The sequence below is a fragment of the Rhinatrema bivittatum genome, chromosome 6 (genome assembly GCF_901001135.1).
Source record: "Rhinatrema bivittatum chromosome 6, aRhiBiv1.1, whole genome shotgun sequence".
NCBI classification, from domain to species: Eukaryota; Metazoa; Chordata; class Amphibia; order Gymnophiona; family Rhinatrematidae; genus Rhinatrema; species Rhinatrema bivittatum.
The window spans coordinates 115,451,370-115,478,986 of record NC_042620.1 but is presented as its reverse complement, the minus strand read 5'-3'; the positions used below and the strand labels follow the sequence as shown (position 1 = coordinate 115,478,986).

The following is a 27,617-nucleotide window of genomic DNA, read 5'->3' as shown; positions in this document are numbered from 1 at the left end:
AGAGTTATTCTATGGTCAAAAAGTGTGGATATATCCGGATATTATTAATCAGGGTCACACAGGAAAGAAGAAAGATTCTTAGATATGAGAACTAAAGCTTTCATAATTTGTTCTAAATTCACTCTGTGTTATCATTGCAAATGTTTTGTTAAATTTCATGATTCAATCTATGTATTTTTTGAACTGTCGCAGTTACGATTCTTTTTAGACTCACACCCCAATGTGGCACAATCAGTGCAGATTGGCATTGAGTAGGCTATCTCTGTTATTCCTTTTGCTTATTTCTTGATATTTCGCTCTTAGTAATACGGTATCCACCCCCCCCCCTCAGATTACCTATAATATTGGGGTATAAACATAATATTACCTGTGAGCAATGGAGGAAGTTGTTTGTATTATTTATTTATCTATCGAATTTTATATACCGTCATTCGGTTTCGCCATCATAACAGTTTACAAATTTCGACGGATACAATGTTGAGGTTAGTAGAGGCATTAACATTGCTCTCATAACGGTTTACAAGTTTTCGAAGGATAAAATGTTAAAAAAGTTAGTAGAAGGATTGGCATATGGTGTTCATTTATAGCATTAGTAAGGTTGAGAGTAATATTCTTAACGTAGCAATGGTGTACATGGTGGGGTTCTGTAGGAGGGTTAACAAGGTGGGGGCGAGGAGAATTCAGTCTGGATTGTGTTATATTTTGGGGAAGATGTGCATGTGTCATTGGGTGTTTTGGTAGGCTTTGGTGAACATCCAGATTTTAATGGCCTTAGCACAATGGCCTTAGCCCAACACATCCCCAAACTACCTCATCGCTACAACCACCACCACACTCCTAAAGCCACACCCATCACTAGACGCCTCACCAAAATCCACACCAACCCTAACATACCCTATACCACAATCACACTCATTACACTACTCCTCATCAATGCACAATCGATCACCAAAAAAATGCCAATCATCCATGACATACTCACAGACGACCAACCAGACATATTCTGCATAACCGAATCCTGGCTGAAACACTCCGACTCTGTACTACTCAATCAACTACCCAGAAATACATACAACATATTCTCCATACCCAGAAGCAAAAGAAAAGGAGGTGGCCTACTATTCCTAGCTCACAAAAAACTTAAATTCTCCTCCCACTCCCTTAACTTACCACCTCCACTAGAAACCAACCTATTCAAATCTAAACATCTCCAAATCCTCCTCCTCTACGCCCCACCTGGATGCCTACAGCACAACCTCTCACCCCTAATCGAATCCATCACAACCCACATCAACTTACAAGAGCCAGCCATTATACTAGGAGACTTCAATCTCCATATAGACTCCCATCCACTTTCTCCCACCAGTGAACTACTCCTATCCACCATGTCTGCCATTGGATTCACCCAAATCATCAACACGCCCACACAAAAAGCGGGCCACACCCTGGACCTAATCTTCCTAAACAACAAAATATCCGCAACTGGACCACCCTCCACAACCCCCATCCCATGGTCCGACCACAGCCTCATACAAGCCAAGCTTCAACTCCAATCAAACCCACAAAAAACAGACAACCGAATCATCGAATTCACCAAACCATGCTCCAGTGAAGATATCGCCAAACTGTTACCGGAGGCACTAAAAACAATCAACCTAAATGACGCCAACACCGCCACAAACTCCTGGATATCCATCAACGCAGACATAGCCAACACATTATGTCCCACGATAAAAAAGGAAATCAAACAATCTACAAAGCAAAAAGCCCCATGGTACACCCAAGAACTGAAAACCTCAAAGCGAACACTGAGACAAACTGAAAAACAATGGAGACGAACCCCCACCTCCAACCTGAAAGACAAATACAGAACGCTACTACACAACTATACAACAGATCTCAACACAGCAAAGCGCAATTTCTACACGTCAAGAATTCATGATTACCAATTTAACCCAAGGACCCTCTTCGCCTATGTCAAAGATTTAACCAACCCCATCCAAAATGACACAACGCCTAACTCCAGCAACATCTCCAGCGAAAAACTAGCTCAATTCTTCAAGGACAAAGTCGACAACATTATTGCCAAGATTCCCCAAACCCACAATGACCCCACTGCCATCCACCCCCCCATCCACATATGGTCACAATTCGCACCTGTTGCTTCTACAGAAATCGAACCCATCATCAAAAAAACCAACCCTGCATCCCACCCATTAGACCCCATCCCCGTCAAAACCCTAAAACTCAGAGAGATCATTGTCAAACCAATAACCTACATCATCAACTTATCCCTCGAACAAGGAATCTTCCCAGAAAAACTCAAAAATGCCATCATCAAACCAATCATCAAAAAACCTCAACTCGACAAATCAGACCCAGCAAACTACAGACCAGTCTCTAACCTCCCATTCCTAGCAAAAATCATAGAAAAAACAGTCAACAATCAACTTTCAGACCACCTTGAAACCCATAATGTTCTTCAGCCAGCACAGCACGGTTTCAGAAAATTCCTCAGCACTGAAACCCTCCTCCTCTCCCTCACTGATACCATCCTCAGAGGCCGTGACAAAGGCAAATCGTTCCTCCTGATACTCCTTGACATATCAGCCGCCTTTGACACCATCAATCACAGAACACTCCTCGCCAGACTTAAAGAAATTGGTCTTCAAGACACCACAATCAAATGGTTCAAATCCTACCTCTCAAACAGATCCTACATCGTCAAGACAAACTCATCCGAATCCTCTCAAGTGCCCCTCACTCATGGGGTCCCACAAGGTTCTTCCCTTTCCTCAACCCTCTTTAACATTTACCTCCTCCCACTATGCAAATACCTTTCAGATGCAAACCTCACCTACTTCGTCTATGCAGACGACATACAAATACTTCTCCCCATAAACAAGTCCATCCAACTCACCATGGAAAAATGGAACAACCTCAGCTCAAATCTATCCCAATTACTATCCCAACTATCACTATGCCTCAACCAAGCCAAAACAGAAATCCTTCACATCCACGATGACCGTCCCTCTTCTCCCCTCAAGTGCACCCCCTCCAACCACCCAGGAACCTCAATCAACACGAAAGTGCCACAGATCTCACAAATCTCACTCACTCCATCCACAAGAAACCTAGGAGTAACAATTGACAGCCAACTCAACTTTAAACGACACATCTCCAATACAATTAAGAATGGATTCTTCAAACTCCAAACCCTGAAAAAACTTAAACCCCTTCTCCAAGCGCACGACTTCCGAACAGTCCTTCAATCAATTATCCTCTCAAAACTCGACTACTGCAACTCCCTTCTCATCGGCCTACCAGAAATCCACATCAGACCCCTCCAAGTTCTACAAAATGCCGCCGCCAGAATCATCACCAACAACAAAAAATCCTCCCACATCACACCTACCCTCAAAGAACTCCACTGGCTACCCATCACACAAAGAATCCATTACAAAACACTCACCCTCATGCACAAAAAAATACACAACAACAAAATGAACTGGCTAAACAACGCAATACATCCACACCCCACACAAAGAACCCTCAGATCCACCAACACTGGCCTCCTAGCCATCCCCAATCTCAAATCTACACACCTCAACGCAACCCGCAAACGAGCCATAACAATAGCGGGACCCACCCTATGGAACACCCTCCCCACCTGTCTCAGAAATGAACCATCACTGCAAACCTTCAAAAAACACCTTAAAACATGGCTGTTTTTAAAAGCCTTCCCACCCGACCCTTAACCTGCCCGAACGCAACACACCTCATCCCATACTCAGTCTTCTCACCCCCCTGAATCCCTCACTCCACTACCTCCTCCCACCCCACCTTCCCCCCTCCCTTCCCTCACCCCCCCTCCCTCCTTTATTCCTAAATTACTTTACCAACAAGTCCCTAATCCTAAATTTATTTTATCAACAACATATTCATGTACATATGTTATTTCCTATAACCTTTTGTTATATCCTATAACCTTTTGTTCCATGTACTACTGTTATAATATGTTATAATTGTTTTTTTGGTTACCATGTTATAATGTAAAATAGGGCGGACTAGGCCCTATTCTCTTGGTTATCTGGAAACCGATGTGATATCTCGATTGAATGTCGGTATATAAAAGAAATAAATAAATAAATAAATAGAATATATTTCCTTAATATACTACCTGTTTTCTCTCACAATAATTGTGAATAAAATTGAAATGCAATAAAAATAAAATTTAAAAAAAAGTTGCTTCACCAGAATACTTAAGACAAATACATTCACTAAAATGTTATTCTTATTCCCTTATTTCAAAAGGGATGCCCAGTCTGAGTACAATGTACTACGACAGGCTATTTTAATTGCTGACAAAGGATGGCCTCTCTCAAAAAACGTAACACTAACTGATATGCTTTTACTTTGAACTCACATGTTGACGAGCAAATTCTTCGAATTCTAAAAAATTGACTAACAGGAAGCCCATTTTAAAGGCTCTCGGATGAAATTTATTAAAAGATTATTACGATTAATCACCTTGCGAAAAACCGATGTAGCCAAACCATTTTGTTCTTTGGTAATGTAGATGTCCAAAAATAAAATATGGTGCAAATCTGATTTCATAGTAAATTTAAGAAAAGGTTCTTGAGTAGTTAACCAATTAAAAAAATCCTTCAACTCCCAATTCAGTAGAATCCCACAAAAAAAAAAAAAAAAAATACGACAATGTATCTACGGTAACCCAGAAAAATAAATGTATAAATATATTTCTCTTCCAGAGCTTTCATAACCAAATTGGCTATGAAAGGTGCTACAGATGATCCCATGGCCATACCAGAGTCGTAAGTGTTTGCAAGATAAGTTGCATTTATGACCTAGACACATACATTTTTCAAAAATAAGTGTTTTTGAATGCTCTATCTTTATATATTGATGGCATTTAAATATATTTTTAGGAAAATCGTTAACTTGTCTGCCATACCAGTAGCCCCTGAGGAAGGAGAATTTTCGAAACACGAGCCATGTCAGGCTTTCTATTTGGCGCAGAGTTTTAACACAGCATCTCAAGATAAGTGTCTATGGCAATTTACTTTTAAATGTAATTTTAAATACAAAAATTAAAAAATGATTAAAAAAATACATACGAGACCAATGATTAAAGAAGTCCGGCATTTATCATCTTAATGGTTATGAGAAGAAATGTATATTCCTCTAACCTTATATAAGTGATTTATTTAAAGCCCTTTTACTTGGTATGAAGGTCTCAAATGATGACAGGCTTGTGAGTCCTGGATTGTGTGGGGGTTTTTTTTTTTTAATTAATATCAATCACCACCACATTGAAAAAGGGTTTTTTGTGATTATAACATCATGTAAGAAGGCAGAGCTTGAGTGACCACCAAGAACACTCACCCCAGAATAATGGTACTAACCCCTGAATGTAGAAAACACCGCTCAGTTAACTGGATCCTCAAGAGACAACCAATGAAGCCACTCACAAAACTTTCCTTTTGCTACAGATTTCTCTTTTTTTTTCAAAACTTTAAAGGAGGAAGCTAAGCCAGAACAAGGGAATGGGGAGGGGGAAGGCAGGCAGACTCAGAGAATCCTCTCTGTTTTTTTAAGCTGCGGAATCAATCCCTCAGGCTCAACCAAAATCTCTCTGGGGCTGGGAACCTTCTCAGTAGGGCATGCGACCTTGGAAAAGCAAACAGAGGCATGGCCCTCAGATTATGGGGAAAAATCCCCCCTTGCCTTACCAAGACCCCAAGAGACTAGGCAGACCTTTAAACAAAATTTCTGCTGCAGCTCCTGCTGGAGGCAGATAATACTGAGGAGTTTTCTCTGTGGTGAGATCACAGATAAAACATTTCTCTGCCGCCATCTATTGGCAGCGGGCAACAACCCACTTGTCTGGACTGGTGTAGCAGAATGATGAGGAATGCACATTTTGAGATCCAGTAAAAGTTTCAGACTGATAGATCCTCATCTTTTGGTGAGGCAAATGCATTTCAATCAATAGCCATGCCATTTGCTGGCAAGGGGTGAAGTGATAACACAGAAGTGTAACTCTGGAGATCCCAGTTTGACTTCTCCTGTCCATCACTCCCTGTAATCTGAAGCAAGTCACTTACGATCTTAAACCCTTTGAGACAAGGACATTATGCATAGTTCTCATGGTCATCATGATGGTATTATATACTTACTGCTGAAAGTTAAGAATGTATAAAGTTACTGGACGATTGCTTTGTAATACCTCCGGTGTATAAGGGTTCTCTGTACTATGAATATGGTGTAATACCAAACAACCCTGGACCTCTTCTGCATTGAAGTCATAACAATCAGTTTACTGTACAGCCAGCTCTGAACCTTTCCCAATAAAGAAAACACTCAGCCCTTTCGTTTCTTCAGTAAATGTCTGTCTATTCAGGGAGCATGGAGTCTGCTAGGACTGAAAGCTGCAGCAGAGAGAAGGTGCAGGCAGACAAGTTTTTTCTTCACCGAATGAGTTCTAGTTATTATTTTATTACTACTTTTCTTAGAAATTTACATAAAATGGCAACTTTGTTATTACTACAAGAACACACCCTGATGACAAAATAGCTTTAGATCAGGGGTAGGGAACCTATGGCTCGTGAGCCAGATGTGGCTCTTTTGATGGCTGCATCTGGCTCGCAGACAAATCTTTAATAAAAAAGTAAAAATCTTAACAAAACCCCCCACCCTCCTGACGCCCCCCAAGACCTCCAAAATTAATTTACTACAACCCCCCACCCTCCTAATCCCCCCCCCCCCCAAGACCTGCCAAAAGTCCCTGGAGGTCCAGCGGGGGTCCAGGAGCGATCTCCTGGACTTGGGCTGTCGGCTGCCAGTTGTCAAAATGGCGCCGACGGCCCTTTGCCCTCACTATGTCACTGGGGTCGACCAATGGCAGCAGTAGCCCCTGTGACATAGTGAGGGCAAAGGGCTGTCGGCTGCCAGTAATCAAAATGGCGTCATCGGCCCTTTGCCCTCACTATGTCACAGGGGCTACTGCTGCCATTGATCGACCCCAGTGACATAGTGAGGGCAAAGGGCCGTCGGCGCCATTTTGACTTCTGGCAGCCGACAGCCCAAGTCCAGGAGATCGCTCCTGGACCCCCGCTGGACCACCAGGGATTTTTGGCAGGTCTTGGGGGGGGGGGGTCAGGAGGGTGGGGGTTGTAGTAAATTAATTTGGCATGTCTTTGGGGGGCGTCAGGAGAGTAGGAGGTTGTAGTAAATTAATTTGGTAGGTCTTGTATGGCTCTCACGGAATTACATTTTAAAATATGTGGCGTTCATGGCTCTCTCAGCCATAAAGGTTCCCTACCCCTGCTTTAGATTGTATCAGAAAATCATCAGTCATAAGAAAGTCCCTGTTACCAGAGAACAGTTCAGAGCCTAAACAAATTATATGTACAGAAGGTCTGGCCTTCACATTCATCTTTGTGCTGGATTTCCATCTCTGTTCATTTCCTAGTTATAATTGTGTGTTAGGCCTCTCTGTCCCTCAGGGTTTTGTGCACAGCTTTTCCTATGCTGTACGTCATCAAGTTGTATACACCTGAACTAAGACCAAAAAAAAAAAAAGCTTGTCCTCACCTTCTACTTTCTCAGCAGCCCAGTACTTTCCTGCAGTCTCCAGCACCCAGGCATCCCTTCTGTCAGCGATGAGAAAACTGTTGTGATAGGTAAATGACACGTTCCCTTCCATGCAGTTTCCACCCTGTCCATATTTCTCGAGCAAATCCACAATGACATCAAGTGCCTTCTCAGCAGTATCAGCTCTTTCAAGCCCAAGCCTACAACAAATACCAATTTTGTTTTTAAAGAAGAAAATGCTAACTACTTCGGGGCCAATGTAATAAAGTGCACTGAAGCTGCCGTGGGTTTGTGCGTGCTTGCACGTGTGTTTTCTCGCGCAAAGCCCTATAAGGGGATTTAATAAGAGTTTTGTGCACAAGAAAAATAGCATGTACGAACGTGCTTACAGACCCGCGGTTTTTCCTGCACAAATACATACTAACAGCAGTTATAGTTATATTAGTTATAGTTATATTCCATAGCATCTACCCATTGATGCCTGTTATATGTAAGGGCTCCTCCCAAAAATTTATTTATATGTTGCCTAGTTCATCATATTATATTATGTTATCTGTTATATGTTATATGTACGGGCACTGCCCAATGGTTTTTTGTTCACTGTGAACCGATACGATGTGCGAACGGATATCGGTATAAAAGAAATGTTAAATAAATAAATAAATAAATAAATAAATAACTAACAGCATGCAAAGGAGGCGATTAGCTAACCATAGGTAATGCAGAAAGTCGTGCTAATGCTAGTGTGGATTTTTTAATGAGGGTTTTTTACCGCCACGGTCAGGGAATGAGTTAAGTGTCAGTGCCGACTCGGGGGGAGGGGGGGCCCTATGTTGGTGTCTGAGCATGCTAAAAACACCTAACGGAGCACCCATCTCGGCATCCGAGTGGCCAGCTTAGCTGAGTGCTTTTCTGGGCGACAGAGCTGCCAGCATCGTTAGGTACTTTTATCAGCGTTGGAGCGGTCAGCTTAGGTAGGTGCTTCCCTAGGCACTTTTCTCGACATCTGAGCGGTCAGATCTGCGACCAGCTCAGCGCCTAGCAATTAGCTAGGCACCTGAGCATCCAGATTCACGCCCAGCTGAGCACCTATCTCGCTGCTGTGCCAGTGTGAATTAGCATCCATGAAAATATTTGCCATTTTTCTACAGCACAGTTATTTGAAATATTAAAAATAATTTCCAGGGTCATACTTTCACTTAATAGGGAGACCCATTCGCTTGCTCGCTTTTATGAGCGGATTAATTGGCACAGGTTTTGAGCATGGATGCGGCCGCTTATTACATAGGCCCTTACCGCGTTTAGGTACGCACATTTCTCTGTACTGTGCACGAATTTCTGCGCGTAAATCATTTGCAAAATTTATGTTTTTTACATCCCGCAGAAGCAGCATCTTCAGCCACATGCAGTGATCAAAACCCACGCTCATAACTAGCACCTGTTTTGCCGCGGGTCTTATTACATCGGCCCTGAAGAGCAGCACTAAAGAGAAATAAGCATGCCATACTCTAGGCAGTATAATACGAAATCAAACATTTAGAAACTGCAGAGTCAAAAGCAGACAAGTTGAAATAATGCTGTATAATAATTACATTTAGTGCTGTATGCCCCCAAATGGAGAACTGGAGACATTTTCTCCATAATTCAGGTCTTTTTCTTCCAAGAGCCCAGTCCCTGGGTGACCTCAGAACCTCTGTATCTGAGTGGCAGTGGAACAGTCTAGCTCTCAAACTCAAGCACTCAGAAGATTATCTTGAAAAGTGACATGCCCCAAATCATGGAAATATAGAGGTCAATATTTAAAGGGGTTTGTCCGGCTAAAGTCAGGACTTAGCCAGACAAACCCCCGGTTTAAATTTCCTTCACCACTAAATAGCAGAATTGCCATGCTGGATCAGACCAAGAGCCATCGAGCCCAGCACCCTGTCTCCAACAGTGGCCAATCCAGGTTGCAAGTCACTGGCAGATTTCATAAAGTAGATCTAATTCCTGTTACTCACTCCTAGAGATAGCAATAGTTCTCTTTATTCTACCTGACTAATAAATGCATTATGGATTTTTCCTCCAGGAATTTAAACTCTTCTATGTTAGTCACCTTGATCACATCCTCTGGCAACAGATTCCACAGCCTTACTTTCTGCAAACTGTTTTGAATTCACTGGTTATTAGTTTCATAGGGCCAGATTTTAGTACCTACGCGCAGGCGCACAAATCTACGCCCGATTTTATAACATGCGCGCGCAGCCGCACGCATGTTATAAAATCCGGGGTCGGCGCACGCAAGGGGGTGCACATATTAGTCAGACTGAGGGTGCACATACATATCCCTGAGTTCTGGAGGGGACCACAATAAAGACTCACAATGTCCTAGCCCCAGCAGGTACTATCTCTAGTTGAAGTTGAAGCTTAAACAAAAAGTAAAAACACAAGGGCCAAAATAAAAACACAAAAACCTTTTATGGGTTTGAATCAATATATCCTAGTACTGTACATTCTTAGGTGTCAGGGAGGGGGCATTCAAATCAGGCAATTTTAAGTTGGTCAACTTAACATTTTCTCCAAACTCTCCTTTATTTGATAAGATATTACAATAAGTCAGTCATTCTGAACACTAGGGAACCGTGTCATATCTTAAATTTGAGTAATAAGTAAATGTAAACCCTAGCTTCATATATCTTAATACATTAAATCGAGTTTGCGATGGTGATTGGAAGTAAATGATTTTACATGCCACTACCTGCTAGTTCTTGGAAAAAAAAGATACGGGAAGAGAAAGGTCCCATTTCAATGCATTGGAATAAAACTTGTTTTGTAACAGGAATAAAGGTTTAAAATAGTAACATATTTGGCTAAGAGAGAGTTCTCATTTTAAAGCAAAGAGCACAGCACCAATTCTTAAGGGCCACGAGCAGGTTAGGTTTTTGGGATAACCTAATATGCAAATATCTCTCATGAATATGCATATTGTGGACAGCAGGGAAAACAGGTTTATACAACTCAAGGACTGGAAATTAATTGTGCACCCTTGCTTTAGAGAGGCTTGGCAACTCTGAACACTATAAAATGCACCAGTAGTGGAAATCATTAGAGAATTTGTCAACCTGAGGAGGTCCATGCCCAAAAGTGCTTCTTCATCTTCCACTTCTTCCCTTCCCCATACGGCTTCATTCCCAATACAGACTCCATGCTCATTGGCTCCCATTTCTGCACCCCATAACCATGCTGGTCGACTCAGAACAACAGCATGGGTTTTCTCCACTTGCTTAATTTTTATGTAGGTGCACTGAAAAAAAAATAAGCAAAACAAGAGTGCAAATCAGACTCCTTAAATTCAGCAATAAAGGCAGAAGATGGCCAATCTGAAGTCAATATTCAGTTTGTTCAATTAAGTTTAGGACTTGGCCAGAAAAACCACGAGTTTTAAATTTTTCTCCGCTCTGACTGCCTTTAATTTATTCGGCTAACTGTTTAGCCAGATAAGTTGGAGGTATTCAGGGATACTCCAGGGGAGAGTTAAGCTAGCCAGATAACTTGTCTCGCTAAGTCTGGTCATGTCAGAGAGCAGTCCTAAAGTTAACTGGATCCGTTTTATCTGACTAACTAGGTCTTTATCCAACTAATCAGCAGCACTCCACTGAATATCTGCTCATCTCTTTTCTGTTTCTCCTGGATCCAGCATGTGCTGACAGAGATAGTCTGCCTGCTTGTTTTCCGTTCTTGCTATATGACTTGCTGTCAGTCCTTCTAGCTGGACCTTTCCCTTGCCTGTTCACATATGCTACTGCTATAGCACTGTCCAGTAGCAATCTTACAGCTCGTCCCTTCACCTGCCAGCCTGACTGCTCTTATCTCTACACGGTTTATCGTCCTGGAGGCTTCCATTATCGACCAGTTCTCCAGCACTACTTGCCCACCAGATTGACATCAAATGCCAACATCACCCACTTCAGCAGATCCAGACTTATCCCCACTAACAAACTGGTGTCATTTAACCACCCACCAGAGGCTCCTCCTGGCCTCTGCTGGTAAGGCTAGTTTCTTCTTGTAGCTCTGACGCTGCAGGGACCACTGTGCTAGTAGTGCCTTTTGGAAAGGGTACATGTGTGCCCTCACCTGGTGGCCATTGATCTTAGAACCTACAGATATGCCTTTGCCTTCTTGATTGCTACCAATTTTTTTACTTGTACCTGCAATTTCAAAACCCTCTCCTGAGTCATGAAGACCTTCCCTATATTCATACTGAAGTACACCCCCAGAAACACCAGGGACTGTGAATGCTGTAAATGATGCTTGCATTCATTCTCTACTCATCCCAGTGCCTCCAAGAGTTGTCTCACCCTCAAGGCCAGATTTTAAAAGCTGTGCGTGTATAAATTTCGAGGATACGTGGCCGGGTCTTGTGCGCGCCGCACACATTTTATAACAGGCTCAGCCATGCGAATAACCCCCGATATGCGTACAAGTGCCGGGCCTGCTGAAAGGGATGGCCTGAGGGGCGTGGTCTGGGCGGGACAGCGCCATTAGCTGCTGTAACGGGGAACCTCGCGCCGGCAGCCAGAGTTTACTGCTGCTCCAAAGAAGCAGCAAGGTACAAAACAAAAAAAAAATTATAGCTAGGAAAGGGGAAAATGTAGGAAGGTTAGGTAGGGATATAGGGAACTGGGGAAGCCCTACTTGCGTCGCCACATGCATTTTTCTAAAACGCCCCCCCCCCTCCCCCAGCGTGCGGAGTAGGCCACCCGCCCGCACATGAAAATCCAGTGTGTGTGTGTGTGCGGGACCCGTATTTTATAACATGCATACGCAGATGCATGCATGTTATAAAACAGCCGCATCCACATGCACGTGCTTCTTTTAAAAATCTACCTTTATGTTTGGAGGTTTCACCTCAACTTGGCCCTTACCAGCAGTCATCCAAATAGGGTGTACTAAAATCCCTTCTTTCATTAACTCTGCTGCCACCACTACTATAACCTTGGTAAAGGTGTGTGGCGCTGAGGCCAGACCAAATGGCATGGCCTTGAATTGATAAAGGTTCCCCAGGACTGCGAACCTCAGATACCTCTAGTGTGCTTCCTTGATGGAAACATGCAGATATGCTTCTACCAGATCTAGAGAGGTAAGAAACTTCCATCTCCTTACTTCCCCCATGTCCAACCTCAGTGTTTCCATTAGGAAATGGGATACAATCTGTTCACTCTTTTTAAGTCTAATACTGGGCAAAACATTCCTTCTTTCTTTGGAACTACAAATTAAAGCGAATAACATCCCCTTCCAATGGACTCAGGGAGCAGGACTACCATTTCCAAGTGGAGTAGCTTCTCTACGGTTGACTGAAGGTCTCCTTGCTTTAGTTGGGACCTGCAGGAAGACAATTATTTTTTGGGAATAACGGCAGCCAGCTTGAGGGCATAGCCCTGCTAAATAATCTCTAGGATCCATCTGTCCTTCTTAATATGGGTCCTCGTAGAATCTTGATAAAAGGCTGCCTATAAGAGGAATGGACCCACAAATATTAATTTGGAACCTCTCAGAGCTTCTGAAATTTAGAAGGCTCTCTCTGCTTCCCTTCAGGTTACCCCAAAGATTTGGCCTAAATTAAGCCTTCCCCCTTGTGGATATGACCCTTAGCTAGCCTATATTGCCTTGACTTTTTAGGTTTACCCCTTAAAGGTTCTTGCTACTCCTCAGTCTTGATCTTCTGGTAATCTCAGAAGTTTGGAAACTCCTAGGTATTTTACCAGTTTTTCTAGATCTTCCCCAAACAATAAGCGGCCTTTAAGGGTAGCTTGCTTAAATGAATCTTGGAGGACGAGTCAGCCGTCCACTGGCTTAGCCACAAGAACCTTCTTGCCATAACAACTGCAGCTACTTGCTTGGATGAGGTCCTAATTAAATCATAGAAAGTGCCACAAACACTGCCCCCAATTCTACTATGGCAGCTTCCAAATCTGCATCAACCTCTCCTCCATCCTTCCCCTACACGCCCTTGCTGTAGCCACTTCAACAGTGCTCTGGCTACATATCCACTATATACTGCCACCTGCAGAGATAGGCTGGCTGATTCAAAGGACCTCTTTAGGAGAAACTCTTATCTTCCAGTCCTGTGCATCCTAGAGGTTTGCGTCTCCCTTTCTATTGGAATTGCAATTTTCCTTGTCACGGCTGTGACTGAAGCATCTACTTTTGGAATTTAAAACAGTTATACCTCCTTTTCCCGTAGTGGATATAATTTACCTATCATATTCCAGACTTTTAGGGCTGTATACAAGTTTTCCCATTATGCCTTGATCATTTCTCTGATAACTAAATGAAGGGAAAAGGCTCATTTCCTAAACCCAATGAAGATGGGTCCTCATGACCCTTTATCCTCCTTCTCGTCCTCTATTAGGTCCAATAACTGTTCCACTTTAGCTGTGTGCAGCCAGCTCCTTTCTAAAAATGTTTGACTGTGACATCATTACTTTTCTGCAGATCACCTTCCTCCTACAAGTCCTCTCCTGAGTCCTGTGGATGTCTAGATAGAGAGCCTTGGTGAAAAATCTGGGAAGTAAAATGCTTTCTTCCCCAGTTGGAGTCTTTTAGCCCCTGCCCCCACCCCCTTCTCCCCAGGGGTGCATGAGACTGCTCAAGGGTCTCTGCTTCCACTAACTACCTTACCTTTCATCTCCCTGAATACCTTGTGCATCGGGATGATGAACTCTGGAGAAATCCATTTCTACTTAACTCTCTCCTAGACCTGAGTCTTCAATTCTGCCTGCCAGAAATCGGGCCTACCTAGCTTTCTGCATCTGTGTCGATACCCTCCTAGTCGCTACCCCCCTCCAGATTTTCAACTATATGGGTGTTGGCTCCTCCCATGATGCGCCTTTCACATTTGCCCCGCTGATCCAGCCTCGCACCTCTGCTGTGCCCCGTTGTACATGCTTCTGTCTGGAGGCATCTGGTGTGTTACACTGCACACAGAGGGAGCCAGTTCTTGAGCTCTACTTTCGAGTGCCACAGATGAGGCATTTCCTGCCCTCTCCACCATCGCTCCGTGGAGAGTTTGAGTCACTTCTCAGACAGCATTCTTTTTTTCTCTCTCGCTGCCTTGCTCTCTTTTTTTTTTTGTCCAATGCTATATGGCCAATGAATATAATGCAGCCAGGCTCAAATGGGAACTGGACTTTTGGAGGGAAGAACAGCTTTACCTGTTGGCACTTTGCTACTGGTTCGTTCCCTTTGCTCTTTTTCACTTTTTTTCCTCTGCTATCCCAGCGCAGCCAACAACCTAGTTGGAGGCAGAGAACTACTAATTTTATACCTTGCTATCCCCGATTATATAGGCTGACGTCAGAAACAAAGGAAGAAGTATTGCTGAGCGAGTGCAATGCCACTTGTCTGGACCGGTCTGCAGGATGAAGAGGAAGCTTCAGTAAGGTACCAAAAGACAGTATTTTCCAAAAAAATGAAAGTTCAAGGAGAAGGGGCCTGTGGGAGACTGAGCGGAGTTTCCCCGGCTGGAAACAGAATCCACACTGACTCCAACCTTTCTATTGAAAATAAAACTTTATTGAAACAAAATACTTCAAAAGTCTTCCTACCTTCCGTAGTATCTTCTTACATACATAGGGTTGTAGACTGCCTTGCTTCAGGTCAGTGTTCCTTCACTCCCTTCTGATTTGGACAGAGCACTTTACAGGAGTTGCCTTCCTTCTGGAGGCATAAGGGCCTCCTGAGCAGAGCTGGGCTTGCACTCTTAACCCAGCCCCAACTGGGTCCTGCCCTCTGGACTCTTCCCTGCCCTCGGAGGGTCCCACCCATAGAACCTTCTCTGTCTATGGAATTAAAGTAGACCAGGCTTCTAGCCTGGTCCTGTACATGCTCACAAGAGCACACTGGGGTGCTACCTCACAGGGCCATTAAATGAAACTGAAGGGAGGGAGGCTCAAAAGAAATTTGAGAAAATACCTGCTCTCCAGTTGATGTATTGTCCTCTCGCACGGAGGACAAGCCTCCCAGGGCTACTGCCCAGGAGGGAAAGGTTAGGCCGGCCACCATAGTTGGTGATTCGATTATTAGAAATGTAGATAGCAGGGTGGCTGGTGGACGTGAGGACCGCCTGGTAACTTGCCTGCCTGGTGCGAAGGTAGCAGACCTCACATGTCACCTACATAGGATTATAGACAGTGCTGAGGAGGAGCCGGCTGTCGTGGTACATGTGGGCACCAACGACATAGGAAAATGTGGGAGAGAGGTTTGATATGATGGTTCAGAACTTTGGCTCATTCAGCCAGTCCCAGAATCCTCAGCTGGCTGATTCACACTGAACCTGTTAAGGTACAGTGAACTTCTGACCACTTCAGACTCAAGAATGTGGAAGATCTGGGAAACCTGTAGGCTCTGCAAAGCCTATAATTAAAGGCCAGGAGGGCATCAATGGCAATATTTAAATCATAATACAAGGACCATAATATAAGTTTGGTTCTCACAGAAACCAAAATAGAAGCTTGTTTCTCACAGATTCCTATCTCGACTGACAGAAGCCAGGTGAACTGAAGATTCCCGGAGGTTACAGCTTTAATGAAAGGTCTGGCACCAGCAACAGAATTCAGGCCTACTATCTATTCAGAATACAGACCTACTATCTATTTACAAAACACAGAAGATCAGAAGGATCAGAAGGAACAAAGTGCATCAAAGCCATGTTGATAAAGGAACTTTTATGGTGGGAGGAGATTGTTTTCAGGATAGACAAGTTTAGTTTATGACATTGACAAATTGGTGAAGGATTTTCTCACAAGCATTTTCTATGTATAGTTGAAAGTATAAAATAACAGCGTGTACTAGAGATTACAAGACACAGCGTTGCTATGCCCATCTTGAAGGATAGCTCCTGTTCTTCCAAAGATATGAAATATTAAAAATTATATTTGTTCTAAAATTCTGAGTCATATCTTTGTTTGAAAAAGTGCTGACAAGCACCTTATTAAAGTCTAATATTTAGACAGGTTCTGGAAGCCAAATTTAGGATTTTAGGTAAGAACATAAGAAAATGCCATACTGGGTCAGACCAAGTGTCCATCAAGCCCAGCATCCTGTTTCCAACAGTGGCCAATCCAGGCCATAAGAACCTGGCAAGTACCCAAAAACTAAGTCTATTCCATGTTACCATTGCTAATGGCAGTGGCTATTCTCTAAGTGAACTTAATAGCAGGTAATGGACTTCTCCTCCTGAGGCAATGGAGGGTAAAGTGACTTGCCCAAGGTCACAAGCGGGACTCAAACCCTGGTCTCCTGGTTCATAGCCCATTGCTCTAACCACTAGGCTATTGAAAAGCACTGGTCCAAGTACAGATCCCTGAGGCACTCCACTGTTTACCCTTTTCCACTGAGAAAATTGACCATTTGGAAAGGAATACGACGAGTGAGGTTATTAAATTTGCGGATGATACAAAATTATTCAGAGTAGTTAAATCACAAGTGGACTGTGATACATTATAGGAGGACCTTGCAAGAGTGGAAGATTGGGTATCCAAATGGCAGATGAAATTTAATGTGGACAAGTGTAAGGTGTTGCATGTAGGGAAAAATAACCCTTGCTGTAGTTACATTATGTTAGGTTCCATATTAGGAGCTACCACCCAGGAAAAAAATCTAGGCATCATAGTGGATGATACTTTAAAATCATCAGCTCAGTGTGCTGCAGCAGTCAAAAAAGCAAACAGAATGTTAGGAAGGGAATGGTTAATAAAATGGAAAATGTAATAATGTCTCTATATTGCTCCATGGTGAGACCGCACCTTGAATACTGTGTACAATTCTGGTCGCCGCACCTCAAAAAAAAGATATAGTTGCGATGGAGAAGGTACAGAGAAGGGCAACCAAAATGATAAAGGGGATGGAACAGCTCCCCTATGAGGAAAGGCTGAATAGGTTAGGGCTGTTCAGCTTGGAGAAGAAACGGCTGAGGGGGGATATGATAGAGGTCTTTAAGATCATGAGAAGCCTTGAATGAGTAGATGTGAATTGGTTATTTACTCTTTCGAATAATAGAAGGACTAGGGGGCATTCCATGAAGTTAGCAAGTAGCACATTTAAGACTAATCGGAAAAAATTCTTTTTCACTCAACGCACAATAAAGCTCTGGAGTTTGTTGCCAGAGGATGTGGTTAGTGCAGTTAGTGTAGCTGGGTTCAAAAAAGGTTTGGATAAGTTCTTGGAGAAGTCCATTAACGGCTATTAATCAAGTTTACTTAGGGAACAGCCACTGCTATTAATTGCATCAGTAGCATGGGATCTGCTTAGTGTTTGGGTAATTGCCAGGTTCTTGTGGCCTGGTTTGGCTTCTGTTGGAAACAGGATGCTGGGCTTGATGGACCCTTGATCTGACCCAGCATGGCAATTTCTTATGTTCTTTTTCACAGAGAGGGTAGTGGAACAGGCTTCCAGCAGAGATTACAGAAACCAGAACAGTGGCAGAATTCAAGCCTGCATGAGACAGATATAAAGGGCCCTTAGTGGTGGAGTGAGTGAGAAAACCACAGATTGAATAAGACCTGTGACAGCACAGTGGACAGGCACAGATAGGCAGACTAGTCTATATTTACTGCAATGAGAAACACACCAATAAATCTAATATAAATATTTGCCTGGTTATAAATGTATTTAACAATGGCCACCTTTGGTGCATTTTCTTAGATAACAGATGTTTATGCAATGGCTTGCACATCTGGACAGAAACAATTACAGCAGCAATCAACCCTCATGTGTCCTCTGCCTCCCAGCCTTTAGTGTTTCAATATAAGAATATTTTTCCTTTCTGTCATGGATAAGGCAGTTTACAGCTATCTGTTAAAGAAGAGAAGAAAAGCTGGACTTGTTTCTGGTAGTTACGAGCAGGAAATCACAGCATGGTTCTGTGGAAACATTACGCACTGAAGCTTGCTGGCCATTTCTTGCAGTGAAGCTTACACCCACACAATAAAAATTCATTCCAGTTAAGTGCACACTGATTTTTAAGATACAAATGCAAAACTTATTAGTACTAAAAAAGGATTAAAATAAAAAGAAGTTATTTTCATAGCTTATGAAAGGCAATTTTCATTTTATCAGAACCAGAAACCTAATGTTCTGTAAGACCAAATAGTAACCTTAGATTCTACATGGACTGCACGTGAATCACTGAATACGCTTTTCTCAAAAGATCTGATGAAGTTTCATCTCGTGACATTTTGGTGAGGGATCATAACACAGAACTGGATATCCTTGAATCTCAGATTAAAAAGTGAAAATCTGAAGGACAATGTGTGTCTGAATCTAAGGTTTCTAAAAAGACTTTCCCAGGTCCTCTGTTACATCACTGTCTGAAATGTTTAAAAAAAATACTTGATCGAGGGATTTTGAGGTTTTAAAATATTTTGTTCTTGGGCTACCACCAATCTCCAAGATGTGCTGTTTACTCCAGAAGATAATTAGAAAAAAATGGCAAGAGCTGAATTACAGGAACAGCTTTCTTCACACAATAGCCTTATTCTGCTGATCCCTATTGAGGCTGATTTATCTGTTGCTACTCTTTTGGTGTCTCTTATATTTGAGTCAGATAAATACTGGATAATCAAATATTTTTATAACATCACTGACACCTTTTTCTTGGATGTATGATCTGGATCGTTCCCGATTTCTCTAAGGTCACTGAGCATAAACGAAAGCAATGTTATTGCATTGACAAAATGTGTTGCTCATTGGTATACAATTTCTTCTTCGTGACTCATGCAAGTTCCTTATTAAATATCAGAAATCTAGATTCATATTTTATGATCTGGATCATTTACATCTTTTTTGCCGGTGCCAGAAGCTAGCTCTCTGTAACTTCTCCCCCTCTGTTTGGACAAGTATGTAAGGGGGGGGGGGCGGGTGTATTACTTGCCTCCTTGTACTAATTACTTAACCATAATTGGGGGTTTTTTTCTGACATGACTAAATATTTTTGTCTTTATTGATTCTTCAACTTTATTCGGGCTCTACTGGCAGTTAATGAACATTGGTCTTCATTAAACTTTTCCTTTGTTTTCTCTCTTTTACTGTGAGCAAGTGCCTTCTTTATGTATATATGATTATATATTATGAGAAATCTAATAAATATTTAAAAAAACATGGCTGTGTTACAAAAATGTTTGGGAAATGCTGCTTTATATGTGTTCTAGCTTTGTTGCACTTCTTGTGTAATCTGAAACACCCAAAGATGTGCAACACACATTCATTTCAAATTAGAGTGCCATGAAAGTCTTTTCATTTTAGCTCTTTGGAAATCCAAGACACATGGCACACAGAAGATGCCAAATAATGGTACTCTTTAGAAAGAAACAGTTTTCCATTACAAATAGTACTTGCATGAAAAGGATAATTAGAAGCAAACCCAGATTGCTTTCATAAGAAGATCAGTAAGCAAAGTTAAGACTACAGAATACTAGTGGTAGAATTTCGGAGGAAGCCCCATTCTTTTTTTCTATGTTCTTCATTTCTATCTATGGCTCACTTCAAAAATTTGCTGTAAGTGCAATACAGGATTATACAGATGTCAAAATTCATATTTAGTATGAGTAGGATAGCTCTTATAAAACTCCGATTCTGATGATCCAGAAACTGGCCAGAAAGCCCATATTCATGCCATGACTACAACCTAGGAACAACTTGAAGATCACCTAACTGCCAGTTCCAAGCCAGAAGAAAAGAAGAGTGTGACTGGGAGCCAGTTGTTTATTTTCTCAGTTTCTAGAAAATTTAACAATTTTTTTGGCTAATATGAGATACACAGAATAAAATGTTACGGTGATTCTCACCCACTACTATTGAATGCTGTTGCATTTTCCCACTGCTGCTTAATATGTTCGGTTTATCATGCACCACACCTTCTACAGGGCAATCACTGCAGGAAACCCACATGAAGTTCTTCTAGATTTTGACACCTGAATTTCATTTCAGTAAGACAAGCAAGTTTGTACTGGTGCTCTATTGCCCTTTTGGGTCAAAGAGTGAAAAGGAAAGGACAGAAATCACTCATTGCAACCTTATGGGCTATCAAAGGAAAGGCTGAACAAGAAGTCCTTACTTCTGGTTTGTGAGGACAACCCATGATTTAATCCATGCTCTCAATGTTGGATACTTTGATTTCAGATGACAGCTCATTTTGCAAAATCTTGCTGAGGGACTTTAGGCATTTTTAAAGTGCATATCCAGTGCACTTGTTTTTAAAGCATATCTTTTTAACCCCTGTAACTGTAAATTTGATATTGGCACGTGGGTGTTACATGTATGCATGCATGCCAGCTCGTGCCAAAGGATCCCTCCATTATATAACATACATGCATATATGTGCACATAGCATAAGACAGGCTGAGATAAATTGCAGGAGGATCTTGTGAGACTGGAAAATTTGGCATCCAAACGGCAGATTAAATTTAATGAGGATAAGTGCAAGGTGTTGCATAGAGGGGAAAAATAACCCATGTTATAATTACACAATGTTGGGTTCCATAGTAGGAGCTACCGCCCAGGAAAGAGACCTAGGCGTCATAGTGGATAACACATTGAAATCGTCAGCTCAGTGTGCTGCGGCAGTCAAAAAAGCAAACAGAATGTTAGGAATTATTAGGAAGGGAATGGTGAATAAAATGGAAAATGTCATAATGCCTCTGTATCGCTCCATGGTGAGACCGCACCTTGAATACTGTGTACAATTCTTTTCGTCGCATCTCAAAAAAGATATAGTTGTGATGTAGAAGGTCGACCAAAATGATAAAGGGGATGGAACAGCTCCCCTAATAGGAAAGGCTAAAGAGGTTAGGGCTGTTCAGCTGTGAGAAGACGGCTGAGGGGGGATATGAGAGGTCTTGAATGAGTAGATGCGAATCGGTTATTTACACTTTCGAATAATAGAAGAACTAGGGGGCATTCCATGAAGTTAGCATGTAACATTTAAAAGTAATCGGAGAAAGTTCTTTTTCACTCAATGCACAATTAAACTCTGGAATTTGTTGCCAGAGGATGTGGTTAGTGCAGTTAGTGTAGCTGGGTTTAAAAAAGGTTTGGATAAGTTCTTGGAGGAGAAGTCCATTACCTGCTATTAATTAAGTTGACTTAGAAAATAGCCACTGCTATTACTAGCATCAGTAGCATGGAATAGACTTAGTTTTTGGATACTTGCCAGGTTCTTATGGCCTGGATTAGCCACCGTTGGAAACAGGATCCTGGGCTTGATGGACCCTTGGTCTGACCCAGCATGGCATGCTCTTATGTACTTGTGTATGCTCAAACATGTGCACACAATTTTATATGGGTGCACACATGAGCAACCTCAACCGCATAAGTGGGGAGATTTTAGTAGATGCGAGCTGACACAATTACCAGTTTCCCCATATCACCCAGGTAAGGGCCAGGACTTCCTAACCCCCCAAATAGCCTCTCTTTTACCATGATAGCACCAGCCCTTAAAACCTCACTGACTAGCCTAGATGTTTTTATTTTATTACTTACACACCACCCATAGCAGTAGTAAAGTTACACGGCAGGAAGCCCTGGCGCGCAGTTCCGCACATAAATACTTACCCACACGTTTCAGGTTAAAGTCCCGGAACACCCATGTCCCGCCCAGACCCGCCCCATCCCTTTTTTGCAACTTATTTGTAAGCGCACCGAGAAATACGCACCTACATGGGTGGCTTTTAAAGTCCATTTGGTGCACACCGACTGGACATACTTGTGTATCTCCTGGTTTGGGCTTTTAAAATTCACCCTTGCAGGTGCATCATATGAGCTTGTGTAATCTTGACTTAATTTTAGATTTCACAACACAGAGATCATGCATTTTTGTAAAACACTCTCAGACATGAGGGCCTGGGGACAAGGTGAGGGTATAATACACATGAGAAATATAATACTAGTTACCACCACTACCCAGAAATGCAGCAACTGTGAGAAACAGCTTCCAGGGCATATCGCACAATGACACCCATGTACTAAAACCGCAAAAAAAACTGTCAAATAAGAGTTCATGCAGACAGAAGCTTTGCAAAAGGGACCAAAATTGTAGGGGTTTTTTTTGCCTAAAGTAACATGGTACACCAGAGTCATTTAACAGCAAACTATTGTACAGAAGATTAACATTATCTGCAATTAAGACAGGTTATGAAGAACCACTTGCCTTCAGCTATTAAAATTAACTCCCCGTCTTTCCATGTTTTCTCCCTCGGCAGTCTCTGCTGCTCCCCCCACCCCAAACAGCATGACTGGGGTCCCTTGCCAGCCCAAGGGCTGCTTTCTCCAAGGCATTCTTTCATTGCCACGCACTTATCAGCAAGGACTACAACCATATTCCTTCCTTCCCCAAATCAGAGTGCATTCAGGTCTGATGGACAAGGGGAGCCAAGCCTGGATCTCCGGGCCCAAAACGGGCCTATTTTATTGTTTATAATGCCAAATATAGATCTGGACTCTATTCTGAAAAATTAGGAAGGAAATGTGTTTCAGTACTGGTAATCTTACCTCAAGTTCTTCACCAGGATTGTGTGTGGCCATAGGAAAATATACTACCTCTTGTACTTCATCGCTTGGTCTATCTGAATTTTTTCCAAAAATAATCCTGCTCCCGACTGTTGCAGGAGGCAGAGCCACAAATGTGTCACAGGAGCGAGGTTCCATGACTGGAGATGAATAAAGTCTACATTTACTGCCAAATACAGAATTAACTCATATGGTTAACAGTCTGAGATTTTTGATGACATGCCACATATGCATATACCAGAAGTAGAAAACATGCTTTGAATTTCTGAAGTATATAACTGATTAGAAAAGTGTTTCTCAAATCCAGTTGTCATTGATAAGTCTGGTTCTCAGGCTACCCAGAATGAATATTCATGAGTTTATATCTGCATACAGCTGGCCTGAGGATCAAATCAATATGCATAACTTGGCTGCCCTACAAGCCAGGCCTTTTGGGAGATCTGAAGGGCTGGATTTGGGAATCACTAGGTTAGAGCTAGGAATAAAGATATACTGATCTGCATGCCCGGGACTAACTCCCTGTGCCATGCTCTGCACAACTGTAATGAAATAACACTATCTAAAAGAGAAAATCAGCATCACAATGTGCTTTGCAGGCACTTTACTTAATACTGTTACAGCAGTAATTTTGTTGATCATGATAATGAATTAAATATAACAACAATGATACAAACATACATTTCAAACAAGCGTATTATGTATTTTATGAAAACATTTTTTTAAGTTTTGATGCAAGCTGCTTTGGGCAAACTATTGGGTTTGATGAGGCAGGGTATAGTGCAATATAGCATAGCTTAAACCTGCCAGCAAAAATGGATTTAGTGCTTTGTTACTGGAAATGTACTTTGACCATGCAAGAGCTGTGAAAACGACAAAAGTAAATGTGCAGGGCACTGACACAGGACTCTCTACAAATACACACTTAAGATCTTTGGAATGCACTGTAGCGAGTCACATGCCGGAGACCTGCAAACAGGCTTTGGTCCCTCTTGCACAGCTTACTTTGTCAGCCTAAAACAAAAACACATTTGATTAGCAGTAAGATACCACATCATCTATAAAATGATGTCAAAGAAAAGAAACCAGATATTTTGAAGTTATAGTATTTCACATTCAAAATCTGGACTGTGTGGGAAAGGTGGACCTATGAAGATCCGACAGCTCCATGACATTAGATAGGCCACATTTTTGATATCTGGTTTTCATTATTCTTATGTTGGTCCAATGAAAGATATAACTCAAATATTAGATGGTTTTCTCCAGAACGAATAGGACTGCTAGAAAACCTCTATACTGTTGGATAATTACAAAACTAAAGTCTCCAAGCTTACTAAAATGACTGCTTTCCAATGAAGTATTAGTCCACTAAAAGTAAAGCTGGACAAAAAGCTTGTAGGTGAATGTCTCTTTATTAGACCAGTACATGTCTGACTTCTCGGTTCAAAATGGTCTGCATGGGAAAAAAAACAACTTTCCCCACAGCAATGTCACCTTGGTCTATCTTGTGGCTGTGGAATTTTATTTTTGCCTTTAACATCTAATCCATTTTAACAACATAGCTTTCCGTTTCACCATTTCTGAATTGGATAATATATACTACATTAACAGAAGAATGTGAATATGATCCCATTCATGCATTACAACTTGGAGATAGTAAATCCTGAGAGCCTAAAAATTGATGCTGGCTGCTGCCACCTCAGGTCCATATAGAATCTGGGGCTGTTCCCTGTATGTATAGGAGAGAGGCTGGAGGAAAGGGGGTAGGGGAAAGAGGCAAGACGAGAGAGAAAAGAAAATTAAAAAAAAAAAAATAGAACAAGTAGAAAAGAAAGCAAACCAAAAAAATATATAAATAGGAAAAAAATGCCCAAGCCATGTAAGAATCCAAAAATAGCAAGAAAACAAAAATGTAAAACAAAATTAAAAAAAAAAAAAAAATCCCAAATGTGGACCAAACAAGAAGCAAAAAAAAAAAAAAAAAAAAGTAAAGCTCATAAAAAAAAAAACTGGACGGATCCAAGTTTTCTAAATATTTTTCCACCCTTTTGGTAATGGTAGCATCCTGTAACATGTACTGGTACAGTGTACAACACGGTATCTTGTAGGATTTTGTGACTTCTGTTTCAACCAGTTTTGTTTCATATTAGGTAGTTGCTATAAAGCTAGGACTGGAGGTTTTATGATTTTTCTTAATTGATCTAGTTCTGGGTTGCATGTTGCTACTACTGCTCTGTGGTTTTCCTCCACTTGTATTCCTTGGTGTTTTAAGTGAAGATGCAATTTTCTTGGAGACAATTTTAGGGATATTGCCTTTTTGTCTGAAGGATTTACTTCATACTTTGAGGTGTTTCTCAGGTCACAGCACTCATGATGATATTGTACAGTTGTTTTTGTACGTGAAGGGTGGAAATGGGAGTTAGAAAGGGAGCTGCATTTTTCGGTTTGTCTTCTGGACAAAGATGTTTGTAAACTACTACTACAGACAGACAATCAGGCATAAGATTTAAAAGCAGTTTCAAAAAGGCAGGTCTTTAGATGGGATTTACACATGGCAAGAGAGGGAGTATAACACACCAGTTCAGGTAGATTATTCAACACACATGGTGCAGCCAGTTGGAAAGCACGAATCTGGAATTGGCAGTAGAGGAGAAGAGCATAGATAGGAGTGACTTATCTGACAAGTGGAGTGCAGAAAGAGATGAGAGGAGAGGTAATGAGGTGCTGCAGAGTGAAGGCATTTGTAGGTGAGAAAAAGGAGCTTGAACTGTATGCAGAAGCAGATAGGGAGCCAATGGAGTGACTTCAGAAGAGGGGTTATGTGAGCATAGGGACTTTGGCAAAAGAAGTTGTGCAGCTGAATTTAGGACAGATTGCAGTGGAGAGAGATGGCTTGCCTGTGAGGAGCAGGTTGCAATAGTCTAAGCGGGAGGAGATGAGAGAGTGGATAAGGTCTCTGGTGGTGTGTTCAGAAAGGAAAGGATGGATTTTGGCAATGTTATAAAGAAAGAAACCACACTTTAGCAGTGTTTTGGATATGCGAAGAGGAGAGAAGAGTCAAAGAGGACTCAAAGGTTACAGGCTGATAGGACCAGGGTGATGACAGTGTTATCCATAGAAATAGAAAAAGGAGGAAGAGGGGAGGTAGGCTTGGGGGGGAGGGGGTGAAAGATAAGGAGCTCCGTCTTGGCCATGTTGAGTTTAAGGGGGCGACAATGTCAGACAAGCAGGCTAAGATACAGGACTGGATTTCTGGTGAAATTTCTGGTGTATAAAAGGTAGATCTGGGAGTCATCAGCATAAAATGGCATTGAAAGCCATGAGAGGAAATCAGAGCACCAAGGAATTAGTTTACAGAGAAAAGAGAAGAGGGCCTGTGATGGAGCCCCAAGGCACACCAATTGATAGTCGAATGGCAGTAGAGATGGAACCACCAGAGGAAATACTAAAAGTGGAATGGGAGAGGTAAGAAGAGAACCAAGAAAGGACAGAGTCCAAAATCCAAGCGAGGATCAAGTATTAAGGAGTAGGTGGTGATCAACAATGTCAAATGCAGCAGACAGATCAAGGAGGATAAGGACAGAATAATGATCTTTCGCTTGAGCCACAAACAGGTCACTGGAAACTTTTGCAAGAGCTGTTTCAGTTGAATGTAAACCAGACTGGAATGGATCAAGAATGGTTTGAGATGTAAGAAAGTCAAGACAGCAGCTGTGAACAGCACGTTCGAGTTGTTTGGAGGCAAAAGGTATATGGGATGATAGTTGGTAGGACAGGTAGGATCCAGTGAGGGTTTTTTAAGGAGTGATATGATTACGACACATCTGAAGGTAGCAGTGGAAAGTGATAGACTGAGGATGTGACAGATAGAAGGGATGACTGCCGAGGAGTTGGGTGGGGAACAAGTAGTGAGTTTGGAGGAAGTGAGAAGATGAGCAGTTTCCTCCACTGTGACTTCAGGAAAGGAGAGAGTGGTGGAGGCTAGGGGAAGGGTAAAGGAAAGACATGGGGGAGAGGCAGGTAAAGGTGAAATAGTTGACAATTCAAGAGTAATTTTGTGAATCTTGTCATGGAAGTAGTCAGCCATACTCTGGGCAGAGAGAGAAGTTTGAGGAGGAAATTGAGAGTGACAAAGAGACGGTGAGGGTTGGATGTAAGAGTTTGTCATATGGACATAGTAGTCTTGTTTGGCAAGTGCAATAGCAGAGTGCAAAGTGGTCAGCATGAATTTGAAGAGTATGAAGTCTGCATGGGCATGAGATTTTAGCTAGAGACATTCTGCAGAGCGGATGCAGAAACATAGGCAGCGAATTCTGGGGATGAGCCAAGGTTGGGGTTTAATGCACCTTACAGGACAGGTAAAAGGAGGGGCAAGAGTGTCTAAGGCTGAAGAGAGTATAGTGTTGTAAGAAGAAACTGCTTCATCAACAGAATCAGACAAAGCTGCGGAGGAAAAAAAG

The 27,617-nt window shown here is 42.1% G+C and overlaps 1 protein-coding gene across 8 annotated transcripts in view; it reads right to left on the bottom strand.

The window, feature by feature from the left end:
• SCRN3 (secernin 3) overlaps positions 1 to 27,617 on the bottom strand; it is a 73,332-nt gene that overhangs the window by 40,621 nt on the left and 5,094 nt on the right. For 3 of the 8 annotated variants that reach the window (XM_029605812.1, XM_029605810.1, XM_029605808.1), the window contains 3 exons: positions 23,143 to 23,300; positions 10,719 to 10,900; positions 7,618 to 7,817 (listed from right to left, as the gene is read on the bottom strand). In XM_029605812.1, coding sequence (XP_029461672.1) covers positions 7,618 to 7,817; positions 10,719 to 10,900; positions 23,143 to 23,298 — 538 coding nt within the window. In that variant the 5' untranslated portion in view covers positions 23,299 to 23,300. Of the gene's footprint in view, positions 1 to 7,617; positions 7,818 to 10,718; positions 10,901 to 23,142; positions 23,327 to 24,082; positions 24,172 to 27,617 lie in introns of those variants that run through there. The other 5 variants (XM_029605813.1, XM_029605814.1, XM_029605815.1 and 2 more) reach the window with 4 other exon arrangements.